Source organism: Megalobrama amblycephala, linkage group LG19 (genome assembly GCF_018812025.1).
Source record: "Megalobrama amblycephala isolate DHTTF-2021 linkage group LG19, ASM1881202v1, whole genome shotgun sequence".
NCBI classification, from domain to species: Eukaryota; Metazoa; Chordata; class Actinopteri; order Cypriniformes; family Xenocyprididae; genus Megalobrama; species Megalobrama amblycephala.
This window is the reverse complement of record NC_063062.1, coordinates 36,767,883-36,788,499: the sequence shown is the minus strand read 5'-3', so window position 1 is coordinate 36,788,499 and position 20,617 is coordinate 36,767,883. Positions and strand designations below refer to the sequence as shown.

At 37.2% G+C, this 20,617-nt stretch overlaps 1 protein-coding gene across 2 annotated transcripts; it reads right to left on the bottom strand.

The window, feature by feature from the left end:
• Nucleotides 1-7,945: 7,945 nt before the first annotated feature.
• dusp8b (dual specificity phosphatase 8b) lies at nucleotides 7,946-18,207 on the bottom strand. Of its 2 annotated transcripts, XM_048168727.1 has the most exons (6): nucleotides 17,905-18,207; nucleotides 15,418-15,531; nucleotides 12,262-12,428; nucleotides 11,429-11,588; nucleotides 11,072-11,195; nucleotides 7,946-9,858 (listed from the first exon to the last, which is right to left on the bottom strand). In XM_048168727.1, the coding sequence occupies exons 4-6, from the start codon at nucleotides 11,580-11,582 to the stop codon at nucleotides 8,805-8,807; spliced, it is 1,332 nt and encodes a 443-aa protein (XP_048024684.1). In that variant the 5' UTR covers nucleotides 11,583-11,588; nucleotides 12,262-12,428; nucleotides 15,418-15,531; nucleotides 17,905-18,207; the 3' UTR covers nucleotides 7,946-8,804. The 2 variants fall into 2 exon arrangements, with proteins under 2 accessions (XP_048024684.1, XP_048024683.1); XM_048168726.1 differs by lacking the exon at nucleotides 15,418-15,531 and having other exon boundaries at nucleotides 17,905-18,205.
• Between the last annotated feature and the right edge of the window lie 2,410 nt (nucleotides 18,208-20,617).

Here is a 20,617-nt window from a genome sequence, read left to right as displayed (position 1 = left end):
CAATAGTAAACATCTCCTAAACCACTGTATTCTGACATTTAAAATGATTTTATTGATTTGCAATAATCATCTCGGCCTCTATTCATTGAAACAAAAGTAGTTCAGTGCATAATGCTTATGTAAGTCTAGAGGAGGGGCAGTGGAGAGAAGCGGGATGGGAAGTGTTGTGTATTTTTAAAGCAGCATTAGTCACTTGCTCTAGATCATGGAAAGGGAAAAATGTCCTGATGACATAATCATCCTTTAACAGTTTCCATATAGAGGGTCTGGATCTGGGCGCCAGCGCTCCACATCACAGTGTCACGTCTGGATATAATCAAACGTTCTCTTTATCGGTTCTTCACACGCTATCTCACGCACAGGCCTTCAAACACGTCATCTTACGCTCCCTTTTCTCAGATTAAAGGTGAAAAACTCTGTTTTTTCATTAACATCATTTTGCACATACAAAAAAGTTTTTTTTTTTATTGTTGCCTAATGGAGGACACCATGTTGAGTTCACGAGGGACATGCTTTTCCTCATGGAATAAATGAATCATGGCTTACGAACCATGGCTTCATAGAGTGTGTCTACATCAATTGCAGTGGTAATCCACACTGAATCCACACCACTAGGTGTCAGTATTAAAGTGCAAGTTGACAGCAAACTCCTTCCTTGGTTCGCTGTAATTCTGTGCAGCCAGACCGGTGTTGAGGAGAAGTGATGCTACCAAAATAAAGTTCACAAAAAAAATGAAAATTCTGTCATCGACTCACCCTTGTGTTGTTCCAAACACATCTTAGAAACACAAATGAAGATATTTATGTCTCTTCCATAAAAGTCTAACGCTTTAACTGTATATTTCAGTAATGTGATGGGTGTGACATTGAGTTTTTTTCACTGTTTTTTGCTGATGATCATATGAACTCTCCTACAGATCACTTTATTTGGTTCAAAAACATTTCATTGATTCAAAGCACCTGAAAGACTGATTCAGCTTTGTAAAAAGATTCATTGAGATGTTCATAAAACAATTCACAGAATCACATTCTGGATGAACGTTTGTTCATAACTTTGAGAGAACCTTGCCAGAACGTTAGTCAAAGTTCTGAGAACATTCCCTGTGATACTCAATATATCTTTGCCAGCACTTACAGAAAACACGTTTATTCAAGTGTTCTAATACTTCTTTTAAACTAAAAATAAGAAAGTATACATTTAGTTTACTTTTTATGTACTTCTCAGAAATATACGTAAAGGGTTAGTTCACCCAAAAATGAAAATTCTGTCATTAATTACTCACCCTCATGCCGATCCACACCCGTAAGACCTTTGTTCATCTTCAGAACACAAATTAAGATATTTTTGATGAAATCCGGTGGCTCAGTGAGGCCTGCATAGCCAGCAATGACATTTCCTCTCTCAAGATCCATTAATGTACTAAAAACATATTTAAATCAGTTCATGTGAGTACAGTGGTTCAATATTACACTCTAAAAAATGCTGGGTTAAAAACAACCCAAGTTGGGTTGAAAATGGACAAACCCAGCGATTGGGTTGTTTTAATCCAGCGGTTGGATTAAATGTTTGCCCAACCTGCTGGGTAGTTTTATTTAAACCAACTATTGTTTAAAAATTGCTATATGGCTAGCTTAAAATGAACCCAAAATTAAAAACCAGATGCAATTAAAGGCAACAATAATAGACAAAAGGTAAATGTTTATTAATAAGCTTTAATATTTTATTAATATAAATTTAATAGTTTAATAGTTTATTAATATACATTTATTAATAAGCAATTTAATAAATGTTTATTGTTTAATAATTATTCATTGAACATTAATAAAAGTTCATTTCCAACATACTTTGCATTGATTTTAATTAAGCAATACAGTAATTTTTAAACAATAGTTGAGTTAAATAAAACTACCCAGCAGGTTGGGCAAACATTTAACCCTACCGCTGGGTTAAAACAACCCAATTGCTGGGTTTTTCCATTTTCAACCCAACTTGGGTTGTTTTTAACCCAGCATTTTTTAGAGTGTAATATTATAAAGCGACGAGAATATTTTTGGTGCACCAAAAAAACAAAAAAATAACGACTTATACAGTGATGGCCGATTTCAAAACACTGCTTCAGGAAGCTTCAGAGCGTTATGAATCAGCGTGTCGAATCAGCGGTTCGGAGCGCCAAAGTCACGTCATTTCAGCAGTTTGACACGCGATCCGATTCATAACGCTCCGAAGCTTCCTGAAGCAGTGTTTTGAAATCGGCCATAACTAAATAAGTCGTTATTTTGTTTTTTTTGCGCACCAAAAATATTCTTGTCACTTTAAACTATTAATATTGAACCACTGTACTCACATGAAGTGATTTAAATATGTTTTTAGTACATTAATGGATCTTGAGAGAGAAAATGTCATTGCTCCCTATGGAGGCCTCACGGAGCCATCGGATTTCAATTTGTCAATTTTCATCGGATCTTAATTTGTGTTCTGAAGATAAACAAAGGTCTTCCGGGTGTGGAACGTACGGTGGCCCAGTAGTGCACAACACAACGAAATTAAAAAAGCAAACATAAGTTCACAACACAACGAAATCGAGACACAACACAACAGAATCGAGCCACAACACAACGAAATCGAGCCACAACACAACGGAAATGCTCCCGACCACTAGGGGGCTCTCAGAGCTCGGTAAAGTTAGTTTTCCTTGCCACTGTTCTATAGAGTCGGCAGTAATATCAATACCACGATTAGTTTAAACAGTATGTAACCACTGCATATCGACATGAAATATTAATTCAATATCACCTACGTGCAAAATAGCTTCATATTTAGGCCTATACTTGTGAATGATTTGACGCGATACCACGGCGCATGATGAAGGGAACGTCTGCCAATCCCACTAAGTGGTTAAAACGTATAATTTGTATTCATTAAAATTACTTTTAACATTTAAAAACAGACATATTCAAATTCCAAAGCTTGTCAGTCTTACCAACAGGAACTAACAACCTTTGGAATTTGAACATGTCTGTTTTTAAATGTTAAAAGTAATTTTAATGAATACAAATTATACGTTTTAACCACTTGGTGGAATTGGTGGATGTTCCCTTTATCATGCGCCGTGGTATCGCGTCAAATCATTCACAAGTATAAATATGAAGCTATTGTGAACGTAGTTGATTTTTAATTAATATACCATGTCGATATACAATGCTTACATACTTAAAACTAATCATGGTATTGATATCTTTGTAAAACTGTCGACTTTATAGAACAGTGGCAAGGAATAGTAATATTACCTAGCTCTGAGAGCCCCCAAGTGGTCGGGAGCATTTCCGTTGTGTTGTGGTTTAATTCCGTTGTGTTGTGGCTTGATTCCGTTGTGTTGTGGCTTATTCCGTTGTGTTGTGGCTTGATTCGGGTGTGTTGTGGCTTATTCCGTTGTGTTGTGGTTTAATTCCGTTGTGTTGTGGCTTGTTTCCGTTGTGTTGTGAACTTATGTTTGCTTTTTTAATTTCGTTGTGTTGTGCACTACTGGGCCACCGTAGGGAACGGCATGAGGGTGAGTAATAAATGACATTATTTTCATTTTTAGGTGAACTAACCCTTTAAAATTGCACTTGAAGCTGTAGTTCATATCTTATTCTGGTTAAAAATTATCCAAAATCAATTTTTTGAGCAAGTACATAACCAGCCAGTGTTCAAAACTCTCTCCTCACCTTAGCCCGCTTCACAACAGTAAGTTTGTAATATGTGAGTGATACTGGTTTCCATGGGGAAATTCGAGCATGCAGCCGTTCGTCATCATTATGTCAAGTCTGTAAACATATAAAAGGAGTTCCAGCTAGTAGCTATATCATGTGAGGATCATTTATAGTCTTTTCTCACAGCAGCTGCAATAACTAAACATATCATTTTGATGGCGGACTGTAATCCAGAAAGGTCCAAATGATCATCAGTGACAACTGGAGATTCAGCCGTGGTTAAAAAGCAAAAGACTTCGGACTGCGGAGTAGCTACAGAAATTTAAATCTACAGGTAGGGCTGGGCGATATATCGCATGCGATATGAATCGACTTCGATAATGAACCCGATTTTGCGTGGCTTGTCCGTGAACTACGGCTCTGTCTATTAAAAGGCGCTCCATTTGAAAGCAGGTGATGGCGATTTAGCGGTAATCAGGGAACCGGCTTTAATGACGAAATGCGCGTGAGAATCTCATGCGATATATCGCCAGCCCTATCTACAGGTAACGCTAATACACACTAAATACACAGTCATGCAATGCTGATAAAGTATAACAATAATGATAATTTGCACGGTTTGACGTGATCCAAGCTTAGATTTAATCACCATTGGCAGCGTGATTTATTGTAATGCTTTTTTCTCAGTTGTTCAGAACAAAGGTGGCAGAAATGTTACTTACTTGTTCAGATGACATTTTCTGGTGAAAAATTTTATTTTGGTCATACTTCCAAGATGTAGAATCTGTGATTCTGAAGTACAGAATCCACACCGATGACTGACAGCAAACAGATTCATCTGCGCTGAGGAGCCGTACAGATGCACAACACACGTAAAGATGATAATTCTGCAAATAACTGCAATTGCAGGTTTCAAACAGAGATGGCGACAAAGATGCAAAACTTACAGACTGCAGCTTTAAGTATTCTAAGTATATTCTAAGTATAGTTGTGTTTAGTTCTATTTTTTGATTGAGTAGCCTATTAAATATATATATATTTTTTTTTCATATAGTTTTACATACTGTCTTATAAACTTACACTGTTTGAAAATATTGACTTATAAGAAAGTTTTCAATGTTTTCACTGTTATACAGTAGGGGGCACTGTTATGCATCTTCTGAAAGAGTACAGAATCTCTGATCAAAACACAGGTGAAGAAGAATCTGAAACAAGTGATAGATGATTGCTCACGCAAATGTAAAATAATGCGATCATCAACATTAAACAGCATATAAATCAAAACACATTACTAAATGAAATGTCAACCCAGGACGAGCTATATTTACCAGAGAAACAAGCGCGCCGCCATCTTTATAAAATTGTCTTTGAACTTCCGTTTTGCGGTAGCTCTGTACATTTCTATGGCATCGCTGTCAAAGAATAATTAGTTGGTTAAGTGGATTTACTTGTTGGAGTTAATGAAAGTTATCATGAGCATTGTTATGTTTAAAGCACATGTCTTAACAAATGTCAGTAGATCGGGAAGATTTTAAAACGAGCAGTTCATTCATAAATGTAATATCGCTTTGGAAATACAAACCGGAAGTCAAAAGACAACGAGCGCAACGCTGAAAAGGGGCGGGGCTACATAAAGTCTATAGGACTGTGAATCTTTGACGGTGTTGATGACTTGAACGGCTCCATCTGTGTTTTGATCAACGTTCTGAATCTGATTCAGACCTGGTCTTTGTCAAAAATGCAATTTTTGTTTAAAATGTTGCTTTTTATATATAAAACTTACCCACATTCAAGTGTTTATATATATATATATATATATATATATATATATATATATATATATATATATATATATATATATATATATAAAAAAGATAGGCTACATGAAGCTAGAATAAAATGGAAAGAGTTGGGTATATTTCAAGTATAAAAAATAAATACCTAAATAGGAATATAGTAGTATACTTAAAGGGCAAAAATAATATATAAATAGTAAACTATAAGTATGACGTTATGTTCATTTAAAGAAAAAATACAAGTAGCCTATACTTGCTGTATAAAACTACTAAACTAGTAGGCTTTTTTACTGAGTACACTTCAAAGTGTACTTTCATAAACTAAAAAAATTTTCTACAAGTATTAAAATTGTAAACTACTAGTATACATATAAGTTCACTTGTAGTACAGATGCAGTACAAATGAGAAACATAGTTGTGAAGAAGTTGTCACTTAAAGTTTACACTTATAGTACACTTAAACTTTTATATACTAAAAAGTGGGCTAATTTAGTCCCAAGCTGTATTGAAATAGTACACTTACAAGTTTACTGTTAGTACATTGATATTAGTATACTTACTACATAATGTATACTTAAAAATATACTTAAACATTAAGTATACCTCATAAAATGAAGTTGAAGTATATTTCTTTTTCATAAGGGAGCCAGAGGAAGATGCTCTACTCGGGTGAGTTATATTTCTCATACACTCATCATTATGTCCTTCTCCTAATTACACTTGAACAAGGAATCTGGCATGCAAAAGACAATTAGGGCTCATAGATTTTAAACCACTCAGTCAGTCAAGTCTACAGTTGTAAATTTAAGCGCCTTTGGTGTATGTGTGTGTGTGTGTGTGTGTGTGGCTTCAGTAAGGTGCAGATCATTATCAAGTGAATGGTTACCTTCATTAGTGCTGAGTTGTCTGAAATGCATTTGCTGTAACTGATGTGAAAGTCTTTTTCATCGATTGCACATTCACACACACACACACTTACATGGTTTCCTACAGAAACACGGCCAAAAATAGATCCTGACCATATAGAAAACAGACCACAAATCTTACAGTGTCAAGCGCCTTAATGGAAAGTCTATAACAAAGCATCACAAATCTGTCTCCTCCAAACAACACCTTCCACAACAGACTCTAACACTTAGTAATGAACGTCACTTACACACAATTAGATTTAGATGTTGATTGCAACTTTAATATTTGGAAATTAACCTCAGCGCTGTAATCCGTTGTAGGCTATTGTTGTCTCAGTCTGCAAAGAGGCTCTTCTCAGCCTTTTGTCAGTCATATTCAGCATTAGTGTAATGAAGTGGTAATGAGTCATTGCAAATAATTTGTATGCATCATATTTACATGTGGCAAGAGTCAATTGTGTTATGCTTTTTTGGTCTTAAATGCTTTTAAATCTATCTATCTATCTATCTATCTATCTATCTATCTATCTATCTATCTATCTATCTATCTATCTATCTATCTATCTATCTATCTATCTATCTATCTATCTATCTATCTATCTGTCTATATCATGTGTGTGTTCTTTAAAATGCTAAATTTAAAGAAAACCATCAAATGGACTTAGAGGCTTTTTGCATCTGAAGTCTTAATATATAACACACACACACACACACACACACACACACACACACACACACACACACACATATATACACTGCCCTCCAAAAGTTTGGAAACGCCCTAGAAAAGTGGGGTTTTGGACAATATTGGCATGAATCCTTTTTAATTTGTGATAATTTTGCACTGATAAGGGACAACACAAACTACGAAAACATATTTTATTACATAAACAGTTTATACATAGAAAAAACTTACATTTTCGATTCATCAAAATATCCACCATTAGCATCTATCTGACCTAAACTGGGTTCTGATTGGTTCATTGTATTCTAAACTTAATTGGCAATCAATTGTTGAAGCTATTAAGGTGTGCTGACCCAAAAATCTTTTACAAACCTGGGCCAAGTTTAATCCAGTAACAGCATCACAGCTGGCAAAGGGGCATGTCTGACTTTGACATGTATATATTGCCATTATTATGTAATCAAAATGATAATGTCAAGTTACTGTAATGTATTTGCACCAAAACATGACAAGGATTTATGCTGATGTCGTCCAAAACCACACTTTGCCAGAGGTGTTTCCAAACTTTTGGAGGGCAGTGTGTGTATATAATTATATATATATATATATATATATATATATATATATATATATATATATATATATATATATATATATATATATATATATATATATATATATATATAGTAGGTGTGTGTGTGAGCAAACTTGCTTACTTTTGGGACAAATTTAAATCAGAGAAAAATATGATAATACATACAAATAAACGTGTGTGTGTGTGTATTGTAGTTCTTCAATTTAAAGCCATTATAAATGTTCGTGTTTGTGATGTATTTGCATCAGAGACTCAGACAAAGAAAGAAAAGCTTTCAAATAATATATTATTGCTCATTGCCAGAATGAAACCAATACAATAAATTAAAGCAACAAATGCATGAAACTTTAAATAGACCATTAAAATCGAAATAATCCTTTACACATATATATGCAAATTGTCTAGATTTACAGCTTAGTACATAGTGCTGCCGGAAGCAGCTTGTCTGTTTGTAGGTAGCCAGCCATTCTGAGCATGCTCAGTGCACAGTAGTAGGTCTGAGAGTATCTCAGTTTAAACATACACTTCATATTTTCACTCTTTTATTACATTGTGGATAAAATGTATAATACTGAATAGTGACATTATTGAATGCATCTGCCCTTCTTTACTCAATTTATAGCTAAATAGAAAATTGGGCAATGACAAAAAATAAATGTCGCACAGCATCTTCTCAAAGTTGGGCATACATTCAGTTCCCACAGTCACCGTTAAGTGCGGCTGCCCTAATTTGCATCAAAACCAGCATAAACACACACACACACACACACACTCTCTTTTCATTCTTTCATGTTTAGTATCTTTGTATGGTCATGCTAGAAGGATATCCTCCATCCGTTCTCCTTCATTTTGAGTGTACCTTAGGGTGACATGCCAGAAAACGGTCACTCCGTGAGTTCTTTGGTGTGAGTGCATATAATGCAGTCTATAAGCTCCTTTAAAAACACTGGTATCATACCAGAAACTTGGCTTGTTGCAAAACCAATGTGCATCCTTTCATACCCAATAAATTTCCTCAACTCCCCCCTTCCAACCTTAGCTTGAAAAGGGGGCAGATATGAGTCCCTCTTATATGCAAAGTTCTTTAACAACAGAGTTATTGCCTTCGTGTTAGATTGTCATCTTTGTCATGATACCTCGATTACCTCCATGCTACCAGAGAAACTGGATTGCTTGCCCAGCTTCCCAAATTCCTCGCTGCTTTGTGTTGTGTTAATACCCTCTTCAAACTCCATCTGGCAGCTGCGGCGCTTGTACTTAGTGTCCACTTGCGATACACTGCAAACTACCGTTTTCCCCTCCTCGAGCCAGCTGTTCTGAAAGTCCCGCGGCTCCTGTGTCTCGTCCCTTCGGTGTACGCTGGGCTTGGAGGTGCCAGCTTGGCCACTGCAACTGTAAGCCGTGTAGCCAGGACCGCTGCCAAAGTGCACGGAGCTCCCAGTAGCAGTTCCAGATGGTGCCAAATTAGCGCCTAAGAACCAAGGGCAGTCACCAGTGGGTGTGATAGGGGTGGTGGCTTGATTCGAGCCTCTATGCGTGGTCCAAGTAGCAGATGTACCCAGCGGCAAGCTGAGGAAAGAAGGCGCCTTCAAGTTGGTCTCGCAAATGGGATCCTGGGGTCTTGGCCCGCAGTTACCCTGCTTCAGATTGAGGGAAAGAGTGGTGGCGGATAACCTCTCCAAGCCACCGTTTTCCCACCTCGTTCTGGACTTGTTAGTCACAGCAGTACACTGTGACTCCGTCGAAGGGTACTGAGTGGTTTTTAGGCTGTCAAGTCTGCAGAGTTTGGGTATGTTTTCAGAGTCTGACGCTGAGAAGTTTGGAGAAGATTGCTGGTTTTGCCTCGAGGAGTAGACAGACTTGATGTCAAGGGAGAAGGAGCACTTGAGCCGTTTGTTTTGAAGGATTCGTTCGGTGGACAGGTGAAGGGAGCTTAGGTCTTTCTGCAATGAGGTAGGCGATGGAGGCTTTACGGTGATCTCTGTAGTGTGTGGAGTCCTCTGGTCACAGTGATCGCTCTCCATCTTTCGGACCTCTGCCACCTCTTCTGTTGCTTTCCCTGCTAACCTTATGGGGTCGCAAGGTAGACTCTTCTTCGTCTGCAAGCCTCTCTCGAACTCCAGCAGCTGACCCAAGAAGTTGAAATTTGGAGATATTGATGGGCGACGGTCCTTCACAAACCTACAGGAATGTCAGATATGAAAAAATGTAATTTAATGCCAGAACACAACTGGTTTCCCATTCTTATAAGACTCAAGTCATGTCTGGAAACTAGGGCTGTTGATTTAATGCATTAATTTAATTAATTAGTTATGGAAAAAGTAATGCATTAAAATTATTAATGCATTTAATGCACCCGCCCTGCCCCAGAACTATGTAGGTCATCTGACATTTTAAACAGTTGATTGGTGACGAACATGAAGCTACGTGATGGAGCCTATAGAATGCAGTTAGAATAATCCTAAAATTCAAGATATTAGCGCAAAAAAGCCCCTGTATGATTTTTGTCTCATTTTTATATAATATATGATATTGTCGATATCACACAATTGATGTTTTTGTTCCCAATAGCATGGGTGCAAATGTGATACTGATATTATACAGCACTTCAATAAATAAGTTGATATTGTGTTATATTTTAGATGTAATATTGTCAATTTTATCAATGAAAATATTACATATAAAGCCACAGCAGAATGACTGCGTCTCGGAGAAAAACAATAAATTTGTGTTTTGAACGAATCAATGAGGTGAATCAATGATTCAATGGCCCATTCATAAAGAGAGCCATTTACTTCATTCCTGAGTAAATCAGACATTTGAACAAATCGAATAAATAAATGACTCAATGACTTGCTCATTCCAAATTACTTGCTCATTCCACGACCTACTGGCAGTTTTAGTTTCTTATTTAGAGTATCATTTCATATATATATATAAAATCATATTCCACATTAATAAAAAAAATTTGCAAATTTGATGTGCGATTAATTTGCGATTAGATTAAGAATTTTAACAGCCCTACTAGAAACATTCATTCAATTGCTGGTCTGGTCTTGGTGTAGCTGGTGGACCAACATAGACCGGTAAACAGCATGGCTGACCAATGAAGTCTTGCTGATTAAGCCAGATAAGAATTCCAGCATCTCCTGATGGGACCATGATCCAAACACAACATATACTAGATGCCATATTCCATTTGAAAATCTAAGGGTTTGGATGTTGGTCCCCATCATGGGATGCCGGTGTTCTTCACAGGCTACTTAACCTGTATTTTTGGTTAGTAAACAATACCAGTTCCACCAGCTAGACCAGGAACAACCTTGGGTCTTGAACTATGCTGGTCTTTTCGGCAGTCCATAGAGTATCTGAACATCCAAAGAACTGCGGTTACCTGTAGGCATCATCTGAAGACAGGCCCATGGTTTTCATGATGTAGGCAATGGCAATGGTTGCAGAGCGGGATATGCCAGCCAAGCAATGGACGATGACTCTGCAGTTTGACACCTTGGCTTTGTCTGTGGATAGAGAGAAACAGCAAACTGGTCAAAAGCAGTTCCAGTGTTAAACTGCACACAAAGCATGAGGTAATCTCATTCGCCCACCTCAAATGCTGACATCACTCATACCTCCCTCAAATGCTGATGCACAGATGGCTTGTGTTAACCAAACCTCAAACCTTTGAGGTGCTAACTCCTAACTTGCCTTCTAGAATACCCATTCAGCAAACCACAGAGTCTGATATTCTTACCAATGAACTCATTGGTTTTGTCCAACCAAGGAAGCAGCTTCTCACAGTAGCTGTCATTGACGGGAATGCGCATGAAGTGGTTGTCGCTGATGAAGTCAGGTTTGGGACAAGTGTTGCTGGCATTCAAGACATATGTGATTCCATTCTGAGTCATCAGTTCCTGTTAAAAGATGGACGTTTTGCATAAATTCGTGCCGACAAACTAATTCCAAAGAATTCCACAGACAGTTTCCGACATCTTCCTTGAGCAGATTCCAGCTGTATCTGAGTCTGTTTGTCATGCATGCTAAAGCTTTTGTAAATGAGAAATATGTAGAAAGATAAAATGTCAAGAGAAAATGTTTTGGTGGTGAGTTTCATTTCAACTTGACAGGGCTAACATTTAAGTCAACCCAACATCAATGAAAGTTTTTTTTCTGGAATGCATTCAGTTGCCTGTTATCTAAGTAAGTGATGAGATACGCTACAATTCCCTCATTTCAAGGTATGTGCAAACACCCTCCAGGTAAAGGAAAACTATTCCTGGCTATCTGATGAAGCCTCATGAATTTGTTATGTCTTCACAACAGGAATTAGTTTGTGTCACACAATGAAAACATTTCCTGACTGTAAATTTTCTCTCTTCTGATCTACTTAATCAATCTCTCGCAACTTTTTTGTAAAGTCATAAAAACATATCATGGATTTTCCCTTTTGCTATTGGGGCAAATGGGAAGGCAAAAATGATATTTGTTGCATTTTCTGTTCACCACTCTAGAAATTTACCCAACTATGATGACTTCCCCTTCTGAAAACCCCAGAAATAGTCTTTTTTTTTTTTTAGTTCTACCAACCTTATTGAGGACGTCTCTTTGAGAGCCCAAGTACAGGTGGGGCAGGATGCGGGTCGGACCGATGTTGGCCACAGGTAAGCAGGGTTGGGACAGGCTGAGAGGTAGAATAGTGGCTGGTTTACTCTCACACAGGTCAGGAAAACAGGAAGAGAAAGCTGCAAAGCCACCTGAAAAGGTACAGAGAAAAAGAGAACTATAATCGCATTTGATTCAGAACCGCATGTATGCGAACAAATTTATGGCAAACCAACATTGCAGAAACCAAAAAATTTATTATTCCCCTTGTATGTACACTCTAAATAATGCTGGGTTAAAAGCAACCCAAGTTGGGTTAAAAATGGACAAACGCAGCAAATGGGTTGTTTTAACCCAGCGGTTGGGTAAAATGTTTGCCCAATGTGCTGGGCAGTTTTATTTAACCCAACTATTGTTTAAATTGTTAATTACTATATGTCTAGCTTAAAATGAACCTAAAATAATTATTAGAGACACATAATTATTAGAGGCAACAATAATAATCAAAAGGTGAAATAACTATTTCAACCCAACTTGGGTTGTTTTTAACCCATCATTTCTTAGAGTGTACGTACATTGGGTCTCATTCACTAATAATTGTGTGGATTGAATGAATTTGGAGTATTCTAAATGAGCAAGGTTAGAAATTTGCAGAAAACACGCCCAAACCATGTTCATATAAGGGCTTTCCACACACCCTGTCCTTCCGTTGCTCACAGCAAACGTGACGCTCCCTAGGACGCACAGCAAGATCCTTGTGCAATGCCAAATGTGCCATTCTCAAAACAAAACTCAAAACAAGTTCAAACACAATAAACAAATGTAATACAGACCCAGATTACAGACCTCTGATTAGCCAGCTGAACATATGCATCTTTATGCAGAGGCAACTCGCAGCTATGTGATTTTTGTGTGCGTGTGGTTTCAGTTGTTCCTACATTTTTTCAAAAATTTAGAATAAAATTTAAAACAAAAGCTATTGATGAATCATGATTTGTTTGTGTATTTGAATGGTTAGTCAATGAGACCCATTGTTCTTACACACACACAGTTTGCAGCAAACTCAATCACTTACAGTAAGAATGGAATAATAGTACAATGAAGGGGGTTTCCAAACATCCTAACTGACCGAATTACACATGAACCCCAAACACAAACTCCACAGGGGCCAAAAAGCCTTTCCGCCAAAGCAGAAACATCCTGCCATTTAAATTCTGCTTAAGCCGCACAAGCATATCCAGCACACTCAGTGTACAGTAGATGACCCTCCACCAGGAAGAGGAATACCACGGTAGATTTTTACACTCTCTGAACCAATGTTTACTTTTTCACTTAAGCAAGCCATTTTGTAACCAGCAAATATCAGTCTACGCTACTGCTGGGCTGCGAGAGCGGCGAACCCCCTCTTTGAAAAGGAAATGAGAAAACCAATGGAGTGGTGAAAGCCGAGCCATGCCACTTTACAAGGCAGATAGGGTGTCAGTGTCTGGTTCTCCGGTCTCCTGCTTCCTGTATGACCTCATCTCCTCTCCCAGCAGCACATAGTGGGAATGAGGCAGGCCACAGGATCACTGACACCCAACCAGTACTCAGAGGAAGCACATACACACAAACACACACGCTTTCATTGTGAAATAATTTCAGTTTCTAAACCTTAGAGCACGCTTTAATGCCAAGGACCCCCAATATTATACACTTTCAGATGTTATATGTCATTGTGCTACAATTAATAAACAAACGTCATCTAGAAAATAATCAATTTGTATTTAGTTAACAGCATAACTTTTTTCTAACCAGTATTATAATATAGGATAAACATTTTAGTATATTCCACATAATAAATATCATTCCAAAGCAGCTTGACAAACAGGTTCACTCAACAAAAAACAGTTGCACACAACTCATATGTACATAGCACACATTCACACCAGTGCAATGACCTCAGTATTTATTTGGGGTTTCTAATGAAGCCTCTTTTATTTGGTTTAGCCACCGATGACCTCAAATACCCAATGTGATAGTGTAGTTATTCAAATGAACAAAGACAAAAAAAGAAACTGCAGCCTGTTTAGCTGTAAATGCCTATTCTCGTAAATACTCACTCGTCTAATCTTGGACATTTTACCCCAGGCTCCGAGAAAAGCCAGCAGACAGGGCAATGACATCACTTTGAATTAGTGTTTGAGTTTGCCTGGATCGTTTGTCTGAGACATACAGGCACATGCAAATCAAGATGGGAGAATGACTGTATTATGAAACAGGAAGAGAAAGAGAGAATAAAAAACGACAAAAGCAGTGAAATGTTTGAATATTAAGGATAAAAAGCAGATGAGCTCATAGGCATGAAGTAAGAGTCTGATGCATGTGAAGGTTGACACAAAGGCATATCTCTCATTTGTTTATCCATCCATCCATCCATCCATCCAACACATACATTCACTAACCCAGTTCACTCTCTCATTCACAGCAGATAAAGAGTTCTGGACTTTTCAATGTAATGTTCACATGACATCATTCAGCAAGGCCATTAGATATGCTGTGTGAGTCAAACCAAACAGACCTGTTTAAAAGACCTTTTCACATGAGTCACAAATGACATCATGACCCGCTCTTGTCACGGAAAAAAAGTGCCAGTGTTACTCATATTACACCGGTGTAAACTCAGGCCATTGACTTCATGCTATGAGTTTAACAAGCTACCAGGAAGTTGTTTTAAAATACCCACTCAGGGCGAATGTTACTTTTGATTACATAAAAAAGCAAGCTGAATATTCTTGAAATCAGCAAAGTAAGTGCTTTGTTTAAAAGCAGGGTGCCTGTTCCTTTAAGGCCCAGCTCAAGGCCTGCCTGTTTCCAGCTATTAAAAGCAACCGCCAAGGAGGATGACATCATTGCTCAACATGCGGGTGGCCAACAGGCCGTCTCTTCTCGCACACACATGCACCCCAGAAGTTTTGACTAGCACCCGGTGCACCGGCACCAGACGAGGCAAACATGCTCTAACATGAGGTTTTAACATCCCAGAACTGATTGGCCTGCTTTCTGACATCACAGCCCAAAAGGAAAGCCAGTTTCCAGTCTCACAGCCCATGCAGAAAAAAACCCCCATGAAAAATAGACATAAATTGAATTAGTGCAGACCTGGTTGGCCGTCCCGACGGCTAACATTCCATATGCATGATGTCAGCGTGTCCTGAGGCTGTCGGACAGACAGGCGGAGCAAATCCGCTCAAGGGTTGCATGACATGCGGCTCGCTGAGATAAAAATGACTTCATTATTGATTTTAGTGTAGGATTAACAAATTATACATTTTGTTTTGCATAAAGCGCAAAAACCGTTTGCATAGGAAACATTTGGCTGTAATTACATTACACTGTAAAAAAAATGTAAAAGTTGTAATTAAACATTACTGGACTACGTGTTACATGAAAATACAATTTCAATCTTTCGGCGACATCCACAAAAATTTGTTTTGGTTTTCCTGAACATCTGGTTTTAAATAGCCAAGTCAAGTCACATTTATACACTCTAAAAAATGCTGGGTTACCAGCGATTGGGTCGTTTTAACCCAGCAGTTGGGTTAAATGCTTGACCAATGTGCTGGGAATTTTTTTTTTAATTCAAATATTACAATACAAATTACTATATGGCTGACTTAAAATGAACCCAAAATAGGTTGGAAATTAATAATCTGACACATAATTACTAGAGACAACAATAATAATCAAAAGGTGGACATTTATTAATAAGCAATTCAATGAATGTTATTGCTTAATTCTTATTCATTAAACATATTAATAAATGTTAATTTCCAACATACTTTTGAACAATAGTTTGGTTAAATAAAACTACCCAGCAGGTTGGGCAAACATTTAACCCAACCGCTGGGTTTGTCCATTTTCAACCCTATTTGGGTTGTTTTTACTGTATAATGCAGATTCTGTCAAAGCCGGAAAATAACAGTGTCAAGCATTGCAGAAATCATCAATTCTGAAATAAATTCAGGAGTGAAGCTGCTCTACAGGGACAATACTGTCATTATTCAGCTCAAGTCAGCTCTGTGTCCACAAATATTACAGCTTCTGAATTTGGATTTAGGAAAAAGCAGCACAGACCCCCCCCTCTGGAGATCTCAATGATATCAGTCTCCCAAAATATCCTCACATGGTAAGCAGGAGTTACACTAACAGGCTGGAAAACTCAATGGTTGAGTAAAACACTCCAGTACAAACCCTTCACTTGCAGAGTATATACTGGGGTGATTGATTTGTTCCTTTTTGTGCAGATTGTATTAATTTTTAATAAAAAACAAAACAAAAGGTATATTCAAACCAAAGCAGTTTGAAATGAAATCACACGTGCATTATCTGCCAGAATGTGTGTGAGTGTGTGAGGGCTAAATACAGATATGTAGTATTTAGGGCCCTGCTTAGCAGGAGCTTACAAAAAGCATGCTAAATTTGTTCAGGGGGACATGATACTCCAGCAAGTTCAGACACATTCAGATTGATGGTATGGCACAATGTCATATTTCAAATCTCACAGTCGTCAGGTTTCCATACTTCTGCTGTTGATGTCAGCGCATGATGGATTGAAGGCAATTACAATCTGCTGAAATAGTTTTGCAAATCTTCACCTGAACTTTTGTATTGGCAAACTCTAAATATGAAACGTGAGAGGTGTTGTATTAAAATAGATGACAGTTCATCAAATAACACATATGTAATACCCACAATTTTCTTTTTTTTTATTAAAAATGTTCAAATACTAGCCAACATTAAGATGCATGAAATATCAGAGAAAGAGACCTTAAAAAAGACAAAGTTTCTGTCTCCTCATATATATATATATATATATATATATATATATATATATAAATAGGTATGTAAAGTACTAAAAATACTCAAATCATGTTTTATGGTTTTCTTTATATTTAAATATTTAATGTAATATTCTAATAATGTATAGTGAATAATTATTTGATTTTAATTGTTATAATTATTACAGAATTAATAAATATGTAATAATTAATAATAAATTAATTATATTTTTATTTTTGTCATATATAATGTATTTATAATAATTAATATCAATATAATTATTTATTGATATAATTATTGTTATTATAATTATTTCAATTGATTTCAATTATATATATATATATATATATATATATATATATATATATATATATATATATATATATATATATATATATATATATATATTCTGAGGATATTAATTCCTGTTTGCATTCACTTTCGGTTTGCTCACAATGAATGGCCATGTATTTAAATCAAGTCAAAGATAGAAACTCATGAAGGCAGGTAACTAAAAATCGACTGACCTCCCACACACCCCCTGAAGCCACTTGTTATTGATGTCCAAACATCAGAAGGAGGTCACTGAGATGCAATAACACGAAGCGAATGGGAGACACACTTGCACATACACATATGCACACATACTAAAAACCACATGATGCACTCTCATAACTACACTAACAGAGGGGCAAAGTACAAATTAAGGGCAGGTGAATCACAAATAACCAAAAGGTGCATGCAAAAGCTTACTGTATCTAAATCCCACAAGTACACACTCTCCAAGTGACTCTCTTTCCAACTCACCTCTCAGATCTCGCCCTTCCTTGATGCGCCTGACGCGCATCTTCAGCCTCATCTCGCTCTCGTGCATGTCTGTCCACAGCGGAGGAGGGATCACCAAGTCAACGGGCATCCAGGCAAGCCTGCAGAAAATCTACACAATCCACCCGCAGCTCAGATGAGCGCCTATATCAGATGCAGAGAAGGGAATGAAAAGGCCTTTGTGTTTCAGCTGCTACCGCAGCCGTACTCTTTCCTCTCGTGCGCCTTTTCACTTCTGACTTTGGCTCCGAGCGCTCCTGCCTCTCTAATGTTGCGCCTCCTCCCTCTCCCTCTCTCTCTCTCTCTCTCTCTCTCTCTCTCTCTCTCTCTCTCTCTCTCTCTCTCTCGCTCCCTCCCTCCCTGTCTCTGAATGAGCGCACTGGCTGTGCTCTACTGGGGCCTGTGTTCAGTAATAGCTCATGTGTAAGGCATGCAACCACATTCCTGACTCATCAGACAACTATGCGGCCACCGATGGGGCCAGCGCCGCGCGCAGAGGGAAGAGCTCCTACGCCTGCCGGACAACAGCGCGCGCGGTTTGTGTGTGTGTGTGTGTGTGTGTGTGTGTTTTGCAATCAACAAAGGAGCTGTAGTTTCTTTCGACCGACTTCTCTGCTTACTATAGGCATCATCATTGCTTATGTAATGGCACATTATCAGGCACATGATCTGTGTCCTGTCACTGGGAAGTCCATGGGAAGTCCATGTTGACTCACTGCTAGCACATCACACTCGGTTTAACAAAAGAACAGTTTGTCCTTGAATCATCAATCGGCGTTAATCGCGGCTGACATCATGCATCAATCATTAGCCATTAATCATCCATAGCCTACTGAAAGCAGATAGATTAAATCCATCCGTTTCTCTAAGATGCATAGTGCTAAAACAGTTAATCTGCTGCACGAAGGTGCATCACAATAATGAAATTGGACGAAAAAGTTCAATTAGGATATTATAGCCGCTAATTATTCAAACTGACATATTATTTGATAGATCAAATCCATTATGTGTTAAGATGCATACATAAAGATATGTAAAGTGCTGAAACCTTAGTTAAACTGTGCGGTCACATTAGCGAAATTTCGCATGAGTTTCATTGACGAAAAATTAGCATAATTAGAATCATTAGCCATTAATCATCAATACTGGGATTGAATGAATATGTGTCCATTTCTCATATGTAAACATATGTAAAATGCTAAAACATTTGTTAAACTCCAGCATAAAAAATGCAGTCACATTAGCGATATTTTAGCATGCAAAAATGGTTCCATTGTCAATCATTGGCTGTTAATCATCCATTTAGGCTAATGAAATCATGATGGAATAGATTTAATATGTGACCATTTCTCTATGACAGATGTAAAGATATGTAAAGTGCTAAAACCTTTGCAGCATAAAAATGCCACATTAGCAACATTTCGGCAAAATTTTGCAGACAAAAAAGGTTCGTTGCTGTTAATCATCCATACTGACATCATGATGGGATAGATAGAATCCATTGTGTGTTCAGATGCATATGTAAACATACATAGGCCTACAGTGCTAAAACCTTTGTTAAACTGCAGAATAAAGGTGCGGTCACATTAACGAAATTTTAGCAAAGTTTCGCAAACAAAAAGTCCATTTCCAATCATTTGCCATTAATCATCAATACTGGGATAGAATGAATATGTGTCCATTTCTCTATGACAGATGCAAATGTAAACATACATTAAGTGCTAAAATCTTTGGTTAAACGGCAGAATAATGGTGCGATCACATTAGCGAAATTTCGGCGAAGTTTTTCATTAGCCATTAATCATCAATCATCAATTCATTTAACTGCAGCATAAAAATTAAGTCACATTAGCGACATTTTGGCAAAATTATTCAGAAAAAAAAGGTTTTTTGCCGTTAATCATCCATACTGACATCATGATGGGATAGATTGAATCCTTTATTTGTCCATTTATCTATAACAAATTCAAATGTAAACATACATTAAGTGCTAAAATCTTTGATTAAACTGCAGAATAAAGGTGCGATCACATTAGCGAAATTTTGGCGAAGTTTCACTGACGAAAAAAAGTAAATTTTCAATCATTAGCCATTAATCATCAATACTGGCATAGAATGAATATGTGTCCATTTCTCTATGAGAGATGCATACGTAAACATATATAAAGTGCTAAAACATTCATTAAACTGCTGCATAAAAATGCAGTAACATTAGCGCAATTTCGGCAAAGTTTAGCATGCAAAAAAGTTCCATTGTCAATCATTGGCTGTTAAACATCCATATAGGCTACTGAAAACATGACAGCATAGATTTAATATATTATGTGGCCGTTTCTCTATAACAGATGTAAAGATATGTAAAGTCCTAAAACTTTCATTGAACTGCAGCATAAAAATTAAGTCACATTAGCGACATTTTGGCAAAATTATGCAGACAGAAAAAGGTACTTTGCCGTTAATCATCCATACTGACATCATGATGGGATAGATTGAATCCTTTATTTGTCCATTTATCTATAACAAATTCAAATGTAAACATACATTAAGTGCTAAAATCTTTGATTAAACTGCAGAATAAAGGTGCAGTCACATTAGCGAAATTTCGGCGAAGTTTCACTGATGAAAAAAAGTAAATTTTCAATCATTAGCCATTAATCATCAATACTAGGATAGAATGAATGTGCGCCCATTTCTC

Excerpts from the sequence above, each read along its gene's own strand:
- dusp8b (XM_048168726.1), bottom strand. The coding sequence starts at position 18,013 with ATGCCCGTTGACTTGGTGATCCCTCCTCCGCTGTGGACAGACATGCAC. Across the intron at positions 11,196-11,428 it reads CAAAACCAATGAGTTCATTG|ACAAAGCCAAGGTGTCAAAC; the intron begins GTAAGAATATCA and ends CTCTATCCACAG. Across the intron at positions 9,859-11,071 it reads TCTTCAGATGATGCCTACAG|GTTTGTGAAGGACCGTCGCC; the intron begins GTAACCGCAGTT and ends ACATTCCTGTAG.